Source organism: Marmota monax, unplaced genomic scaffold, assembly GCF_021218885.2.
Source record: "Marmota monax isolate L192 unplaced genomic scaffold, Marmota_monax_Labrador192_F-V1.1 WCK01_AAM20220418_F8-fsc00122, whole genome shotgun sequence".
Lineage (NCBI taxonomy): Eukaryota > Metazoa > Chordata > Mammalia > Rodentia > Sciuridae > Marmota > Marmota monax.
In genome coordinates this window covers 7924037-7943086 of record NW_026695223.1, presented here as the reverse complement: position 1 = coordinate 7943086, position 19050 = coordinate 7924037, and the positions used below count along the sequence as shown (strand labels likewise).

The following is a 19050-nucleotide window of genomic DNA, read 5'->3' as shown; positions in this document are numbered from 1 at the left end:
AAGATCTTGGGTGTCGCCGCTGGTGTTAAGGGGAGGTGGGGATCTCTGCTTCCCTACAGACACGCACCCGGAGAGATTCCCGAGGTTTCCTGGCTGCTTGTATCTGGAGGGGGTGGGAGTCACACACCTGCTAACGTGGATTCCACTGGGCGGAACTCTGGTGATGTCACCTCTCTGCTATGGCGGGCCCCAGGCTCCTTGCTGGAGTGTCCGAAGGGAGGGGTGGGACTGGTCTGTCTCTGGTTGGTTTCAGCTCCCAGTTCGCTATTTCATGAAGGCTTGGCGAGAGACCTCTTCCTAGAGTCCCTGCGCCGCTCCTGCTGCGCTGCGCCTCGGAGGCTATCCGCCCTGACGCGGGGGCTGCGTGCAAGCAGCCGACAGTCGCCGAGTCGCGCGGGCAGAGGCTGGCGGGTCTGGACCTCTGCGCTGCATGGCGGAGATTCACTCGTCTAGCGCGAACTGTCACCTCCAAAAATTCTACCGATTCCCGGCCGGTCTCTCTTTAGTGGAATTTTGCTAGGAGTTTCTCAGCAGGTCGAATCTAAGCGTATCCATGCGTCTCTCTGACCCCGTTGTTGAGGAGGTACTGAAAGCGCTGCCTCCCCTCTCACCGCCATGTTGTATCCCCCGCTACTCAGCTAGCTTCTGATGCCATACGTTTGGCCTCCCAGCACAGGAAGAAAAAAAAAGATTCTCTATTTTTTTTAGAATTCAATAATTTTGGGATTATTTTTAAATCTTTATTTATTTTTATGTGGTGCTCAGGATGGAACCTAGTGCCTCACACATGGTAGGCGAGCAGCTCTACCACTGAGCCATGACCCCAGCCCACCTCTCTTTTTTTGAATGTGCTAAGAGTTGCTTTGTGGTCTATTTTAGAAAATATTCCATGTGCTGCTGAGAAGAAAGTGTATTCAATCATTGATGGATGAAATATTCTATGTATGTCTGTTAAGTCTCAATTATTAATTGTATCTTTTTAGTTTTATAGCTTCTTTATTTTTTGTTTGGAAGATCTGTCTACTGATGACAGAGGTATATTAAAGTCACCCAGTTATTATGTTTTGATATATTTGATTCTTGACATTGAGAAGCGTTTGTTTGATGTATATAAATATTTATGATTGTTATTTCTTCTTTCATGAGTTTTATGCATTCCTTTAGCAGTATGAAATGAACTTCTTTGTCTCTTCTGCTTGATTTTGGGTTGAAGTTCATCTTATCTGATATGAGACTAGAAACCCCTGCTTGATTACGATATCCATGTAAATGATTTTTTTTTCATCTATTTACCTTCTGTCTAGGAAGGGTTTGCCTATGTGACTTATGGACAGCATATTTTTGAGTCTTATTTTTTAGTCCAATCTGCCAGCCTATATCTTTTGATTGATGAGTTTATATCATTTATCAATGTTATTATTGAGAGATGGTTTTTATTTCATGTCATTTTGATTCACTTCTAGTTTCTAAATTGAATTAGATTTTCCTTTCATTCACTACTCTTCTTCATGAATTATTTTATTGAGTGTTTTTTAGTGCAGGCTTTATAGTTGTAAATTCTTTTAACTTTTGTGTATCTTAGAAGGTTTTTACTTTATAATCATTTCTGAAGCTTAATTTTGCTGGATATCGTATTCTTGATTTGGGTCCATTTTCTTTCAGAGCTTGGTATATATTATCCCAAGATCTCTAAGCTTTTAGGAGCTGGGTTGAGAAATTGGCTGTGATTCAGATTGATTTACTTCTATATGTGACCAGTCCTTTTCCTCTAGCAGCTTTTAAAATTCTATCCTTATTCTGTGTGTTTGGCATTTTAAAAATAATGTTATTTGCAGTAGGTCTGTTGTAATCTTGTATATTTGGAGTCCGATATGCCTCCTGTATTTGATTTTCCATTACTCTTAAGATTTGGAAAATTTTCTGATTTTTTTTTCATTGAAAAGATTGTGCATTCCTTTAGTTTGTACTTCAGAGCCTTCATCTATTCTGATGAATCTTAGATTTGGCCTTTCAATGTTATCCCATTTCCTTGAAAATTCTTTTTATGGATTCTTAACATCTTTTCACCAAGATCAAATTTCTTTTCAAGATTATATACTTTGTCTTTATTACCTGTATATCTCTGTTTCACGTGGTTTAGTCTATTGGTGATGCTTTCCATTGAATTTTTTATTTGATTTATTGATTCCTTCATTTCAAGGTTTTCTGTATTATTCTCCTTCAGAGTCTCTCTCTCCTTATTGAAGTGATCTTTCACTTCTTGTATTTTCTCTCTAATTTCACTCTTTATATCATCTTTTACCTTGTAGATCAGTTTAACTATGAACTTTCTAATTTTCTTCCCTGACATTTCCTTTATTGTGGTATCAATGGAGTCTATTGTTGAGGCCTTCTAAGTAATTTGGGATAGTTTCTTCCCTAGATTTTTCATATTGTTTGTGTGTCTATCCATCTACTCAAATGGATCTCAGGCAGCAGAGTTTCTTCCCTATGAATTTGTAGGGTCCTTGTAGGCTTACAGTACCTCAAAGATTAGGGGAGCCAAATAATAGCAACAATCTATGCAAACAATACATAGTACTAAATTAAATACTTGTTATTACATCTACAGTGTTAGTGGCAAAATAAATAGAAATGGTAGGATCTGCAATTTCCCTCAGTAAAAGCAGTAAGTAATCATGTATTATGTCTTGCATAAAATCAAACAACAGGTATTATCTATGATTTCTGCAGCAAAAATAAACACTACAGTATTAGTGGTAGGTGCAATTAGTGCTAGGTTAAGAATAGAGTTAATTAAGAGGAAAGAAGAAGATATAGGTAGGTTTGAAAGAATTTGCAATTTCAAAAGGTGAATAGAGAAAATGCAGAAAGAGATGTAGGATGTGATGGTTATGGGTGGGAAGGGAAAGTAAAAAATTAAAGGAAGAGTGAAAGAGAAAAATAGAATTATGCTGTTTAGCAAGAGAAAGGAAAAAAAGTGAGCAACAAGAAAAGCAAGAATAATGAAAACAAATACAAAACCAAAATGTACTAATCAAAACCCTAACCCTCAAAAAACAGCACGCAAAAATAACTACCTTCAAAAAATACTAGAGTTGAGAAAACGGTAATAAGTATGTGTGTATAAATGTGTGTGAGTCATTCAGCATATACTCACCAAAAACAAAGGCGAATCTTGATGAAAAATTAAGGAATCGTTTCCATTGCAGTGGACAAAACAGTCAATGAGAATTTATGTTCACTCTGCCCAACTGTCTTTCTGTTTGTTACTTCTTGAGGTATGTACTGAACACAAGTAGGCCTGGGCTGTCAAATCCTTCCTTTTTTTTATGTTGCTCACTGAGATGCCAGTTTGGAATTTGAAAATTCTCAACTTCCCTTCTCAGCAGTATGAGTTGGGGTGAAATGGCAAGTACTGTCAGCTCCACTCCAGGGTGAAGTTGCTGCTGGGTTGTGGGAGACGAGTTCCTGTAGCTGGAGCCCCCCAGGTTGGGACTCGGGTCCAATGAGCCCTGCTTGCTTTAGTGCATGGTGAGTAGGTCTGGAGATATGAAATCAACCTCTACAATCTGGAAGTTGCTTCTCTCCGCTGGCAGATACCTCAGGAGTCTTCCCAAGATTCTACTCATGGGATGGAAGAGCCAATTCTTTGCAGCTTCTGTCGCCCATGGAGGACTGACCCTTCCCAGGCTCCCAGACTCAGTCCTGAGCATGCAGTCACGGCTCCCTGTTCAAATTCCTGACCCACTTCAGTTGGTCCTGTGACTCCCCAGATTCAAAGGGGGCTCTCCCAGGCCTCCCTGATTTCTATTGCCCCCAAGCAAAATACTCTTTGTGCCTGATTTCCTCTGGATTTGGTAGGCTCAGTCTTTGTCACAACAATGGTGACAACTGTGAAACACGGGTGTCTTTCCTGTACAGGTTTATTGTGCCAGTCAGTCTCTGGATTTGCCTAGGGCATGCTCCCCTTCCGATTTCAGGATTTTCCACACTAAGACTATCCATAGTATTTTTCAACCTATCAGTCCTTGTGTGTTTATGCCACTGCTTCCACAAGAATCTTAGGTCTAATTTTGCCCCTTTTCCTTGTTTAATGTACCTAAAGTTTCTAAGTCAATAAGGCACTCTGACTTTCCAATATTGAGTTTTAGTGAAATCCCTGTTTTTACCCACCTCGCAGAGAAGCAGTGTCCTGCTACCCATTAAACCCGTGTTGAGTGCATGATATGCTGCTTCCATCCTAGCTACTGAGGATGCAGAATCACTTTCCTGTGTCTTCTCCTCTTGCCATAAGATCCCCTTTTCCTTAAATAATCGGCAAGAATTTTCCAGATAAGGGTTTTGTTTTGTTTTGGTGTTGAGGATTAACCCAGAGAGTTGCACAGGCTAAACACACATGCTGTCACGGAGCTGGACGCTAGCCTCAGACAAGAATTTTGCCCCTCCATATGTGTCTGATTTGTACCACTTCTTGGATCACTTGTTCCCTGAGTATATTATCTCCTCTTTAAAGTACTCCTGTTTAAGCTTGCCTCTTTCTACTCTTTAGGCTCCTCAAATCAGATGTATTATCATGTTGATGATAAAGATTAATTTACCTTACTTGGAGCTTTCTATATCTTTCTACACCTAACAGATTTGGTTTCCAATTTTGTTTTCTTAGAAGTGAGGGCACGTATCATTTTAATATGAACTCATGATTTTTCGTGATCATTGTGAATCATCTCAATTTGTTATTTTTAAATTTAATTTGTCATTGTTACATTTTCCAATTTGTTATTATATTTGTTATTATTACATCTTTTCTAATATGATCTGATTCTCAACATTGAAATTTTTATTCTACTGTGACTCCTGTATGGAGAAGAAGCTATGAAATCAGTCAATAACTTTCTGAACATGCATCTCTGATTTTAGTATACTGTAATTAGCGTATGACTTTTGTTTCCCTCATATAACAAGTGACTATGTTTAAATAATTATAATTTTCTTTCAAATTATATTCATCTCTGTATATTGAATAATGAAACTACTGAGATATATCATCTTTATATTTAACAGAATTTTTTTTAAAAAGTCTGCATGTATATGTATATATAAAACATACAAATTTAATTCACATTTTATTTAATTTTCATTGTTTCTGCCCAATCTTCAGTTAAGACCTAGTATTTTGGGGTGCAAATATTAATGTTATTATTCTATGCCTTATGGTAAAATTATGTCTTTATAAACTCTTTTCTGGGCTTTAATGTCAAAATAAGGTAGAACACAATTATAATGACTGTTTTTGATTAGCACAAATTCATTGCCCAACCTGATGATGAATGTTCTGCTAGTAAGAGGCCAATTGATCATGTCTTTAGGGACCCAAGCTTTCCCATTCTGCCTGTATTCTCTATCTAGTGTTTTATCTTCCCCTGATCTCCCAATGCATATGATCCTTAAATTCTAGGTTTTCAATTCCTAGATACTGACCTGTGTGTGACAGATAAAACCTAGATGATAATACACCTCATGCAAATTTTCATGTTTAAGTACAGGTAAAACATTGAAATGTAAGAAGAAGTAATTTTCTAGGTATCTTATTCTTAAACAACATAAATGAATATTTTCTCTATCTGTGGAAAGGCAGGAGGTATATTGCATGTAACAGAAAACAGTAGGCTTCAACAACAGCAACAACAAAAAAGGTTATTTATTGCGTTGTATATATAACTGAAAAGGACAGAGGTGGATTTAGGTGGTGATGCTCAATTGGGCAACAGACACAATATCCAGGCTCCAATTATTTCTTACTCTTTGAACTGCAGTGTCATCCTCAATCAGTGGCCACCGTGTGCATCTATGACCCTCTAGGTTGTCCTGTTGCGTTGTGTGGCTGCATCTCAACACACCTTGTGCTGAAGAACAGGGCCCTCCTCCCATGTTCCACGTGCACCTGCAGCCATTCTTGTGCTCTGTGGCTTGAGTTGTGATGTGTGCTTTCTCTAAACCATTTGCAGTGGGTGGATAGGGAGATGAACTCTGCTGATCATCCTGGCACCTTTTATTTGTGAAATTTTATGTCTGAGAAAGAGGAAATAAATGCTCACAGGGAAAAAGAAAAAAAAAAAACAGTCGCTAATATCTAATCAAAGGGGAACTGATGCTGGGTAAGCAGTTATTTTGGCAGTGTTCATATGAAGAACTTAAAGAAAATGGAAGAAATAAAAAGGCCAATGTCTTCATATTACCATGACTAATTGTCCATTTCATGTTTTCATTTCAGCTGTGACTATGGGTTTTGATTGTGTGGTTTTAGCATTGATGTCAGGAAGATTTGCAATTGGTAAGGAAAGAATTAATTCCAGTTGTGTCGCTTTAGCGTACAAAGGAATGAAAAGTAGCAAAGAATACGAGTCAAATATGACCTATTTGATTTTAGACTTGGAATTTTTTATTTTGTTGGTTAGGGTTAGTCTGTTCTGAGAATGTCAAACTCAGTAACTTTTTTAAAAATTTTCTTTTGAAATGGGAAAAGTGTTTTATTGATGATTTCACTACCAAGAGACTGGGATGCCAGATTGACTGAAAAACATCTTTTCAGTCTTATTCAAGTCAAAATCTAAAATCATTGCTATGAAACACATACTTTTAGGAAAGAACAAAATGTTTCTACTACCTTCTTCAGCAGCATTTTTCACCCCAATACAGCATGCAGCACTGATCACATGTGAGAAATGAAACACCTGGTAGGTAGTAAGTGTGCTGGGTGCCTACTGTGTGCTATTCCATGTGCTCACACAACAGCACACAAGTGGATGATTAGCCTCTGCTTCTGTGGAGCATGCATTCTGCTAAGGAGGGACCTAGACAGTAATGTGTCCTATGGAGAAACCAAAAAATGTGAGTAGGATGTGGACAATCTGGAGGGCCAAGATCAGGCCTGCCCCTGGTTGGCAGTGAACCATGTTTTCACAGGATGGAATGGTTGGTCTGGGTGTGCCACATATAAAACATGAAGTCTCATGAAGTTCTTTACAGATCTTTTATACATATGTCTTGTTTCAAGTCAGCAAGGACATTTGACATGAATGGGGTCCTCTCTGTATTTCACATAGGGATCATAAGAAGTTGGGCTAATATAACACAAGGCAGAGTTGGAATTTATTTTAGGATTTATAAACAAAGATGTTGTTGGTGGTGGTGATGATAGTGGAGATGGTGGTGGTAGTAGTGGTGGTGTTGGTGCTAATGGTGGTAGTGGTAATGATGGTGGTAGTTTTAGTAATGGTGGTGGTGATAGTGGTAGTAGTAGTTATGGTGAGTAGTGGTGTTGATGATGGTTTGCTAGTGGTGGTAGTGATGGTGGTATTTGGTGGTGGTGGTGGTGATAGTGGTGCTGGTGGTGGTGGTAGTGAGGGTGGTGGTGGTGGTGGTGATGATGCTGCTGTTGCTGCTGGTGATCATAGAGGCTGTAGAAGTGGAGAAACCCTGGCCACTTATTAGTGTTTTTCTTTCTTTGAACATCTGTTCTAGTCACCAACAAACATATGCCTCTATGCCCTTTACTCCCAACTACTCTTAGTCTTTGTTTTAATTTTCATATTTTTCTTAATTTACTTACAATTAGTTCATCAGACTATCAAATAACTAGTATGTGTTCTTACTGAATAGTATCTTTGAGGTTATAATGTTTTATATTTAGTTCATACCTCATACCTGATAGCATATTGGCATATTATATGTGTGCATATGTATGTATATTTATATATACATGTCTTTATATAATTTTGTGTGAATGATCTACTCTAGAACACTCATGAAATATTTATAATAATTACTGTTGCATTTTTGTAAGTTGTTATTTCTTTTGGAGTTCCACTACCCCTAGAGTTTTGGTTGCAGGATTTATCTATTTCCTGAAACTTCATTACTTGTAGCATTCCATAGCAGTGAGTAGTCTCTTTGCTTGCTTCCCTATCTGATTATTTCCTATGTAGCATTTTTGAGAAAAAGTGTTTTGTTTATGAAACTAGGACCAATGGTATTTGAATAAAAAAAGAAGGAAAATAATTGTATTTGTAAGTTCTTTGTATTTTTGACATAAATCATCTTGAGGAATTATTTTCTTACTGAAGAAATCACACTCTAATATTTGGAGCCATTTATAATACTTAATGTTTTATGACCTTTTCTTAATAAACCTCCTGCTTTTGCAGAGTGTTATTTTTAAGATATCTGTTCTTTCCATTCACTTTTTGTTGAGTGTGCCTTGTTGAGTACCATGGTTCCCTTATCTGTGGTTTCACTTGCCGTGGTTTCAGTTATGTCTGCTATAGTGCAAAAAAATAAATAAATAAATAGAAAACTCCAGAAGTGAGCAATTTGATTTAAAATGAGTAAGTTTTTAATCGTGCATGAAGTCAGTGCTATGGAAGCCCCTCAGTCCTTCCTGTCCAGGACATGCACTGTCACTTTGTCCCACACATCCATGCTTCATGCGACACCTGCTGGTCAGTTAGGTCCTTGCTTGCTCTATCCATGGGTCTCAGATCCACTGGAGGTGGCTCACTACAGTGTTCAGGTAGCCTCATGCCATGTCACAGTGACAAGTGAATGTGTCCTCTCACTCCATTTCAGCACACAGGCATTGTGTCACCTCACATTGTCACAAGTGTGAGTACAGCACAACAAGATACTTGGAGAGAAACACCACATTCACATAACTTTATTCTAGTATGTTTTATGATTGTCTTTTTATTATGGGCTAGTGCTGTGGACCTCTTACTTTGCTTATGTATGAATTAACCTTTACATTATGTGTGTATAAGAAAGCACATGATGTGTTGGATTTGTATTTCCCGTAGCTTCAGACATCTCCGGGATCTGCATCCCCTGTGGATAAGGGGGCTCATGTAGAGACAGTTAGATGCCCTGGACAGGAGTGATGACACTCTGCTGATGGCTTTGCCCTCACCTGTCCCACTTGGTGTAGTGACCAGATGCAGATGCAGCTGGAGGCACATGTTCATTACATCTGTCTCCGCAAGCCAAGAGGGAGAGTTTATGTTACTTGATAGAGGTCTGGATCCTAAATGACTTAACAACCAGGATCAGTGGAATGGATGAGGAGAATGAAATGGTATGTATTATTTAAAAGAAACATAAGACCTTTTCTATATGATCCAAGAGAGTACAAAAGGCCAGTTTATAAGACAATAAAGGGAGATATACTTCAACTTGGTATGAGGATTTTATAGTCTTAACAGAATCATTTAAATATAATATGGGCTGGTCATATATTTTCTTTCACTGTAGGTTTGTGCCAGCTTAGCAGGAAGGATAGAGAAGGGAATCAGTTTGGTCAGGCACCAAATGTTCAATGGATACTTACTGAGTATTATTATTATTCTGGGTGCTGGTGCTATAAAATGAAGAGGCACTGCCCACACTCTTTAGATTTAAAGTATGCAATATTTAGAATGTACATAAGTAAAGAAATAATAGAACAGATACTTAAGTAGCTAATACTCAATTGAAGAGGTGTTGCTTATATGGATCAAGATTTACTAAATGGTATGAAGAGATAATTAACATACTTTAGCATATGTATACAACTGGCTGCTGTATCCACAGGTTCTGTATCTGTGTTAGTCAGCTTTTTGTTTTTGTGGCTAAAATGCCAGAAAATAACAACTAGACGAAGGAAGAGTTTATTTTAGTTCATGGTTTCAGAGGTTCGGTATGTTGACAGCTGATTTGGGGCCAAGTGAGACAGAACATCATGACTGAAGGGCATGAGGGGAAAGCGACTCAGCTGCTGACAGCCTGGGAGGGTGGGGAGGGCGGAGGAAGTGAGAGAGAGAAAGACAGAGAGAGATACACCTTCTGTATTAAAACAGTAGCTTTTGGGAGACACCTCATATTCAAACTATATCAGCATCTGAGGGTGCAGCAATGGATTGAAAATAGTTCAGATAATGTGCCAATATAGATATGTATGGAATCTTTTCTTGTCATCATTCACTAAACAATACAGTATAACAATTATTTACATAGAATTGACACTTTATTATGTTTTAGAAGAAACATAGAGGAGATCTCAAGTATACAGGAGGATACATATAGGTTATATGCAAACGCCAACCATGGTGTATATGAGACTTGAGCACCTGTGGATTTAGTGTCCTCAGAGGTTCTGGAACCAATCTCTATGGGATGGTGTGCAGTTGTAATGCCTGCATGATTCTAGAACTCATGAACCTATGATATATGCAGGTGTTTTTAAAATTCATTTTCACTGACAGAATGTTACAATGGTTGAGTATGTCACCATTTTGTTATTAGTGAGGTGTGTGACATGTATGCCAATTTTATTTTTTATTTTCATTGTTATGATTATGAGTAAAAAAATCAACAGCTTTTCATGGTCATTGGCTTTTTCAGGTTTACCTTTCTATAATTTGCCTATTAAAATACTCTGCTTATGTTTCAACCAATTATTTATTCATTACACATTCTTAGGAGTTCTTTATATATTTTGGATAGTAACACTCTTTTACTTATGTGTGTAGGAAGTATCTTCTTTCATTGTAAAATTTACTTGTTTTTGCTTTATTCGTGTTGCTTTTTGGTGAACAAGTTCCTAATATAAAGTAGTAGGCTTTGTTAATTTTTTTCCTATCTTATTTAAGAAATGACCTGTACTACATCTAGGTCCGGTCATTTTCTACTTTATTTTCTTATGAATGGTTTTAGACTTTGCTATTAAGTTTCCAATATGTATGAGTCTGTTTCTGTCTTCTTGTTCAGCTACTTGTTCAACAGCTGTGTATGGTGTGCTTATGGGGTGCCAGTCACCGAGTGGTTCCTGGAAGACAGCTTTCCTCGATGCCGGCATGCCTCTCTGCCCTTGTGGTGCTGATCTTCCAGTGTTTCATTTTGCCCATTCCATTTTTGTTAGTTACAACAGCTCTTTAAACCTGAATACCCAGAAAGGCGAGTTCAGCCACCTCCTTTGAGCCAAATTGCCTATGCTTTTCTTGATCCTTTATTCCTTCATATTAATTTCATGAGCATCTTTTCAAATTTCTTGAAACTTTTGTTGATTTGATGACATTTATTGCTTTTCCAACCCTGGGAGTCTTTGATACTCTTTTCATGTATACATCATGACTAAATAATAGTGAATGGTCAATAATTAGTTTCCTAATTAAAAAACATGTCCTAAACAATGTTTCATGCAACTAAAAAAAAATCAAAATACTGATTAAAGCAAAGGTTTCCACTCAAACCTTGGTATGAGAAGATTGGAGTTTTATATTTTATGCTTTTGGAAGATGTCTGTATATTTTGAAATAAGCTAAGTGATTTCTTTTGCTTGAAAACTAATTATATCCTTAGATATGTATGAATCATAAAATGATGAGTAAACCTGAGATACTTTTTATAAGTTATTTTTCAATGTGGCCTTTCACCTTCTGGTGCCATGATGAGCTATCTCCCTTTGCAGTCTGTCTAACTGAACAGACCCAAGGATAGGTGCCGACTGCTTCAGTATTGATAGTGGCGTACTTATTCCCAAGTACAGGGTTTCCCAATAAAGCTCTGTTTTTAAGGAATGTAGCTGGATCCCAAAGTCCAAATGGAATTTCAAATGCCTACCCTGCTGGCCAAAAGAAAGGGAACAATTCAGGGATGAATTGAAGACTGACCTTCTTTCAATCACTTACTGGATGTGGGTGTTTGCTAAGAATTTCTCAGTATGAGAAGAGGAAGAAAAGGAACCTGCATCTGTCTGTTTTACAGATGAACATATAAATATATTTGTATTTTATATGTATTATGTATTTTACATGTAGTATTATGATATTCACTTCCCTTTTCTACTGGCGGATGCCTACCTCTTCTGTATACAGTATTATTCAATAAAGCAGCAAACATAATAATAAGCCCTTAAAAATATTGGTTGGACCTCTGGTAGTTTCTTTATAACTATATATGGCTTTTCCTGATTTAGATTTGTGGGGTAAGAGCGGTCTGATAAAGCAGACTATAGTCAATTCAACATACTGGAACAGAATTTTAAAGTTGTCATTTTAACTTTCTCTGTTCTTCCTGCTTTTCCTTTAAAGTGTGTATGTTTTTGAAAGCATATTGGGAGTGGAGGGTTGGGGATGGCATTGTTGTTCCTTACTTTAAGATATTTTTAAAGGTTAGAACAAAAACAGAATAACCTTGATATTAACATATGCTGAATTTTTTGACATCAGTCCAAATCTTACTAATTCATTATGAACCTAGATTAATAAAATGAAGTACTAAAATTAATAATCCATCTTGAAAAATGGTGTACTCATCAAAGGAGTGTGTTATTAGATTTGAGTTATTTAAAACTGTACTTGTATATTGACAAAAACTGCATGCATATAGAAAGAAATTGGAGCCACCTGGTGGCTCCTAAAATAATTCTCTGTGTCCTAAAAAATGTTTCACGCAACTAAAAAAAAAAAAAAAAAAAAAAAATCAAAGTACTGATTAAAGCAAAGGTTTACACGCAAACCTTGGTATGAGAAGGTTGGAGTTTTATATTTTATGCTTTTGGAAAATTTTATATATATATATATATATATATTATAGAATTCTGTATATTTTGAGATAAACCGTGTTTTTTAATTAGGAAGCTAATATTACAAACTATTTATTAGAAAGTCTGGTACTTTCCTTAGTGACCAGATCTCCTGACTTCAGTATTTTCTGGGTATTTGAATGGTGAATGTAAAGAGTTTTTTGTTTTTTTTTTAATATCAAGTTTTTTAAATACCAAGATTTTTCACTGGAAAAATCTCAATGCCACAGTGATGTTTAGTTTTATTCTATCTAATAAGTAATTGTAAATCAATATTAATGTGTGACACGTAGGTGGGCATTGCCTGGTCCTTGATGGCGTTTCTCCGTGTCTCTCTCTCTGCAGCAACTTGGTGTTTCTCGTCTGCAGCCTCCTGTTTCTCCTGTCACATCTGATGGGTTACCTTAGGACCCAGGAAGCAGTGAAAACATTTCTGTTTGGCCAGAGGCCTGTTTGTGATTGCACTGGGAGGCGTATTTTGTTTTGCAGGCCTCCTAAGTGTTGAAAGCTGCCCGTTGAGACCCTTTGGAACTTTTTCCACTTCCAGTGAATTCAATCTCAATCTCTGTTGAGGTTAGAATCGTTTAAACTCGTGAAAATCCCAAGAAGCTATGGAAGGCTGTCCGAGGCCCCAGCTAGAGTATAGATGTTCTTGATGTAGATGAGTCCTGAAGTTTTCAGTATTAGTTATTCTTCTCCTTGGCCTGACCTGGGCTTTTCTCTGGGTCCATTTCAAGTAATGAGGTAAAGTAAGATATTCCACTCTTGTTTACATGTTTTTAGTGGCTTTTTTTTTTTTTTTTTTGGAAGTGTCGTCCTCATGGGACCAATTCTAGAAATGTCACAAAACATCCATTTGTAAGAATTCGTTCCCCCTTCCTGGGAGTGAAGATGGCCATTTTCTCTCCCCTCACTGTTGTTGATTGCTGCCTTGTTGACCAGTTGTCATCAAGTCAATGGTTTTCCCTTGTTTTATTTTCTTAATCTGTAGCATCGCTGTGGTGCTAGGTAATTTCTTGGGTTCTGTTCAAGTGTCATTTTCCCCATAGTGCTCTCTGATGATTCTGTGAAGGCAACTGTGAGGCAGACAGGGATCTATTAATCATCTGTTGCTATTTCTATTTGCCTGTTAAGTTTTATTTCCTCTTATTGTTTCTACTATCAGCATTAAAAGAGAAAGATGGGTTTTCATTGTCATAAATGCTATATTTTATAATAAGATGCTGTGTTGTCCTAGCCCCTTGCCGGTGTACGTTCACTATATTTAATAGGCTACATATCTATTATTTAAGAAAGGTTATTTAAAGATTTATTGAACAGTTACTATGTAGCAGAACAATGCCAGGAAGTAGAAACACTAACAAATGCAACCAAGTTTCTGCCCTCAGGGAACTTTCAGTTTGACCATGTCTGATTTGGTGATAGTCTAATCTCTTCAGCCCTGATAATATTCCTATATGCTGTGGCATATGCTTAGATCTTTCCTAGAAATGTTAGCCTGTGATTAGTCGCTTCTTTATACCCTTGCCTAAGCAATTATAGTGAATTGCAATGTTCTCTTAGGGTCAGGAAAGTATATGTCAATGATCTTGTAAAGATGACATATACATCTTTTAGAGCGTAATATATTTCTGAATGATGAGGAATTAAGTTTTTCATTGGTCACTACATTGTAGGACAGTCATAAATGAGTGAAGCACAGGTTGAGCTTGATGCATTTAAAGAGACCTTGAGGTAACAGAAGAACCTTTAAATCTACCGAGAATGGTCCTTAGAATAATTTAAGAGGCAGTACGAATGTTTTGTATCCTTGAGAACTCTTTGAATGGCAACTTTATAGACTAGATTATATTTAACTTTCCCTTACTCAGCTGTTTGTCAGAGTCCAGGAATTGTTTTACTTCTGAATTAAGAAGTCAGATGTCCCATAGTGCTCTGGTTTTACCTCTTTGCCCCCGTGCAACAGTGGGAAAGAAGGTGTCATTTCAAAAATGATTTCTTTGGCCATGTAAGTTGACTAGTGCCAATGAACTGGCACTTGATGGCTTTATATTTGTAACTATATTTTAGTGCTTTTCAGCAGGTAAGGTGTCTGTTGTAGAGAAGGCAAAAATCTTATAAATTCACTTCATTATGTTTGAAAGGGAATCCAAGAGGCATTTATGCCAGCACAGCTCTTTGTGCTGCTTTTCACACGGGGGTAAACTGGGCCATCAAGAAAGTAAACAGGACAGCTAATTTAATTTTATTTAAAATGTAAAATTTAATCATTACTTTTTTTTTTCAAAATTTGTCTTCCATCCATGTAAGTAAACTTATGAGATTCCCTAAAGACTTTCTTAGAAATGCTTTCATTTTAATTTCATGTAATTTCACTATGCATATAATTTATTATACTTGTACAAAGTCATTCTTTCAATCTTGAATGTCATCACATCAGTGTTTTTCAAGACTATTTATGTTATATGACCTGTACCCTTCTTGGAACAATCATTCTCTCCAAGAAGAGCACAGGTTATGCTACATTAGTGTAATTGGAATGTTGTAGTATATTAACCCCATTCCTGGGAAATAAAAAGATGATGATAATGATTATGATTACAGAGAAATCATACATAATGTCTGCTGATGCCCATGGTACAGCTCTGGCTCTTGTTTATGAGGCTAAAGACTTTACTGATTCTTACATTTCTCTTTCTTCAATTCATTAGGGGTGTGAGCTTATTTCAACTCCAGATCAGGACCTCACTGACTTTACCAAGTGCCTTAAAGTGCTCAAAAAGAAGATAGAAGAAAAAGACCTACAGGTAAGATATGCGCCAATTTGGTAGTTAAGGCTCTTATCACCAAGGATATGAAAGGGCTTGTTTAAGGCTTTTACTTATCTGAAATAGTTAATTACTTTTGTGCTGTTCTTTTTAGATTTCTGTCAGTTTTTTTTTTCTCCCTGTATATCAAATAAGGCTGTACTTAGCTATACAAACCTTAGTAACAAAACTCAAAGGTCACAAATCTAAACATCTTACAGCGACAAGGTATAAAGTGAGTGAACTGGACCATGTCTAAGGTAATCAAAACTGAGAACTCATTGGTGGCCTAAAGTGACTAGGTATTCTTCATCTCTGGCTCATTTTTGCCACATCAAGCAGCAAGTATTTTATAATGTATCTGTTCAAATATTGACTGCAAATAAACAAACAAATATGGTCTTTATTTGGGCCATGGGCTGTCAACTGAACACTCACATGTAAAGAAATAAAATACCAACTTTCTGTGTGTGTGTGTGTGTGTGTGTGCGTGCGTGCGTGTGAGAGAGAGAAAGAGACAGAGAGAGAGAGATGTATATTTTAAGCCACAGAAGAATCTACTGCTTTACAGGTACTCTTTAAGGGTGTTCAGTGATTTTCATCTATAATCTCAATGTTTAATCACTTTACTTACTTAATTTACAAGTTTTTATTTTGTTATATTTTTTGGTATCTGTTGAAATGATACCAAAGGGTATTTAAGTCTTTTCTTAATGAAAATCTATAAAATCATACCTAAAATATTGGATGACAAATTATCTTTTGTTTTTGCCTTTGGCCAGGGCAAAAAGATAAGCTGAGATGCATGATCAATTATGCAATTTTCAGCCAGGAAGGTATTCTTACGTGTTGGATGCTTTTGATAGTACTAATAACAGGAAATGCATGTGGACCTTTCCTCAGTAATCAAGTGAGAGAGGGCAGCCTTCAGGCACAGCTCAGTCAGATCTCAGCTCTGCTGTGTAAATTTTGTCTTCAGACTGGTTCTCCCATTGTCCCCACATGCCACCATCAGCACAGTTAGGGGATTAAGGCATGGTGGGGGTGGGGGGGGATATGGCATCACTTTCACCATCATTAAACTCAACTCCCATCCTCTAGCCATGAAGCCTCTCCTTTATTTGGCAGAGGAGGATGAGAGTATTCTGAGTTTCTTAGAATAGTATGAGCAATGGGATGCATCCACATGGCTCACATATTCAAACCTCATAGCTAATACACATTTGGAGGGATGCGATAGGCATTATGCAATTCTAACCAAAATGTCCTTCTTAGCAATACAGTGTATCAGAGATTTACTCTAGCATATATTTTCCAAGTTGAAGTAGTTGAAGTAGTAAAATCTTTTTCTTCCTTTGAAGAAAATCCTTGTTAACTGTCATAATTGGCAAGTAGTTTAATGTGCAAACTCAACAAAAGTAATCGAGTAAACATTTCTCGTCTCCGTTCTACCTTTGCTGAATATATGAAATGCGCAGTGCCATTTTCAGCAATAAATTGCTACAATTAAATATTTGTTTAATACAAACAGAAAACAGCCAATGGAAAGTTATACGTTTATCCAGATGCAGCTGATTTTGAGTTTCTTAGGAAAAAAAATTGTAAATCTTCACTACTGTGTTTCGATTTTCCTAGCCTTTCTGCTTTTAAATTATTCAAAGCTAGGAATGCAATTATGTGAGTCACATTTGTTGTTAATTGGTAGTATCTATAATATACTGTTCAGTCATTGAGGCTCAAAAGAAATAATCCCATCTCAAACTCAATAAGACCCAAGTCCAGAGAGAGCCTCAGAGTGGGGGAAGAGGGTGTGATCTGCCAAAAAAACCTTGATGGAGATGGGGCCTGCCTACTGGGGAGTCCTGAGTAAATACACCGGCTGCAGGACTCGCATTGGGCAGAGCCTTTCTTCCTGTTTCTAAAATGTGATGTATTCCCTCCTCTCACCTACCTCAAGGTGTTTATTCATGTTTGCCCTTCTGCCTAGAATCCTGTTTGTCCTTCTCTTTGCGTAGACCACATATGACACAGTTTTCCTAATTTTCTTTAACTATTAGTCTTGGCTAGGTGCTGCTACTCCGTATTTCCATATCTCCCCTTATTTCTCCTTTAGGACATGGTGAATACTTACGATCATTTCCTTAATCATTTCTAATTGCTTGAAGTCTTCTTCCCAGCTGGACTGTACAGCCCCTGAAGCTGGAGTCAACTCTGCTTGTTTGACACTTAATGGTGGTACTTTGCACATAAGAGGTGCTCTGTGAATATTTTGTATATTTGATGCTTTATGGGAGCACACAGGAGAGCAGAGCAGAACACATTTAGGAGAAGGACTTTTTAGAGAAGCTGAGACACAATAAACAAATAGGAGCTAGGTGCCAAGGGGAAGAAGAGAGTTTAAAGAAGTGCCACAGGCACCTTGAGGACAGGGAGCACTCAGCAGGAGGGGCAACTCTCCACTTCCATCTTCTGTGGAACCAAGATAGGCCTGAGAAGTAAGCTGACATAACACAGATCACCAGGAGGAAAACAATAAAAAGTGCACACTGCACAAGAGCCACTATAAAGAAATGAAGCCCCAAGAAGCACTTGAGTCAATTCAGTGTATACAGGGTTGGACAAAAAGTATTGAATCATGAAGAAGCAACTGAATTATGTAGGATAGCTTAAAAGAGAAGAATTACTTTAACCAGCTCAGTACAGAACACTTGCAGTCTAGATTTCTCAGCCTTGGGCATAAGGATGTTGCCTTTTGTATATGAGAATTTCATCTCCTATTTTCAAGAAACTGCAGAGTGACTTTTGTACCTACTGTTTTTTAAGTGTCTTTAACTTAAATATTCAGTATGCCCAAGTGGCATTTTGTGGGATAGTATGTTCTTAACTTTTTCAACTTCAATGAGCTGATGGCATATAACTTGAAGAGATTTATGATGAGAATATAGGGATTTATTTGCTGTTTTTAAAAAGCACAGCTAGATTAAGCAAAAGCTGTATTACTCCACAATTAAAATTTTTCAAGGTAGCTCTCATATAGCCTGAAAAAAGTAGTTATAACAGTCCCTCTTATCTGTAGCTTAATTTTCTACATTTTCAGCTACCTGTGGTTAACTGTAATCAAAAATTACCCAGAAAATTCCAGAAATAAATAATTCATAAGTTTTAAATTTTGCACCATTTTGAGTGGCATGTTAAAAATCTCACTATTCCTGCTCTGTACTTTCCAGAACGTGAGTTATCCCTTTGTTCAGTAGATGTGTGTGGCATGCTGCCCTCCCATTAGCCGCTCAGTTGCTCTCCCCATTACCCGAGAGACATATCATCACAAGGCTATGCTCAGGTGACCCTTGTGCAGTGGCCTGATGCTGTCACAGTGTCCCCCCTTCACCTCACTTCATCTCAACACAGGGGCATCAGGTTAGTGTGCAGAATCACAAGCGGAGAAAGTATGATGGTTCAGCACGATGAGGTATTTTGAGAGAAAGGAGACCATACTCATAAAACTTTGTTCTGGTATATTGTTATAATTATCCTATTTTATTATCGACTGTCATTGTTAATTTCTTGCTATTCCTAATTTACAAATTAAACTTTAGTGTGTTAAGGAAAATAAAACTTTGTACATAT

The 19050-nt window shown here is 37.3% G+C and overlaps 1 protein-coding gene across 7 annotated transcripts in view; it reads left to right on the top strand.

Annotated features, from left to right (window-relative positions):
• The window catches only part of Tpk1 (thiamin pyrophosphokinase 1), a 351972-nt gene that overhangs the window by 177026 nt on the left and 155896 nt on the right, over positions 1 to 19050 (top strand). For all 7 annotated transcript variants that reach the window (XM_058575780.1, XM_058575775.1, XM_046434098.2 and 4 more), the window contains exon 6: positions 15328 to 15423. In XM_058575780.1, the coding sequence (XP_058431763.1) occupies positions 15328 to 15423 (96 nt within the window). The remainder of the gene's footprint in view (positions 1 to 15327; positions 15424 to 19050) is intronic.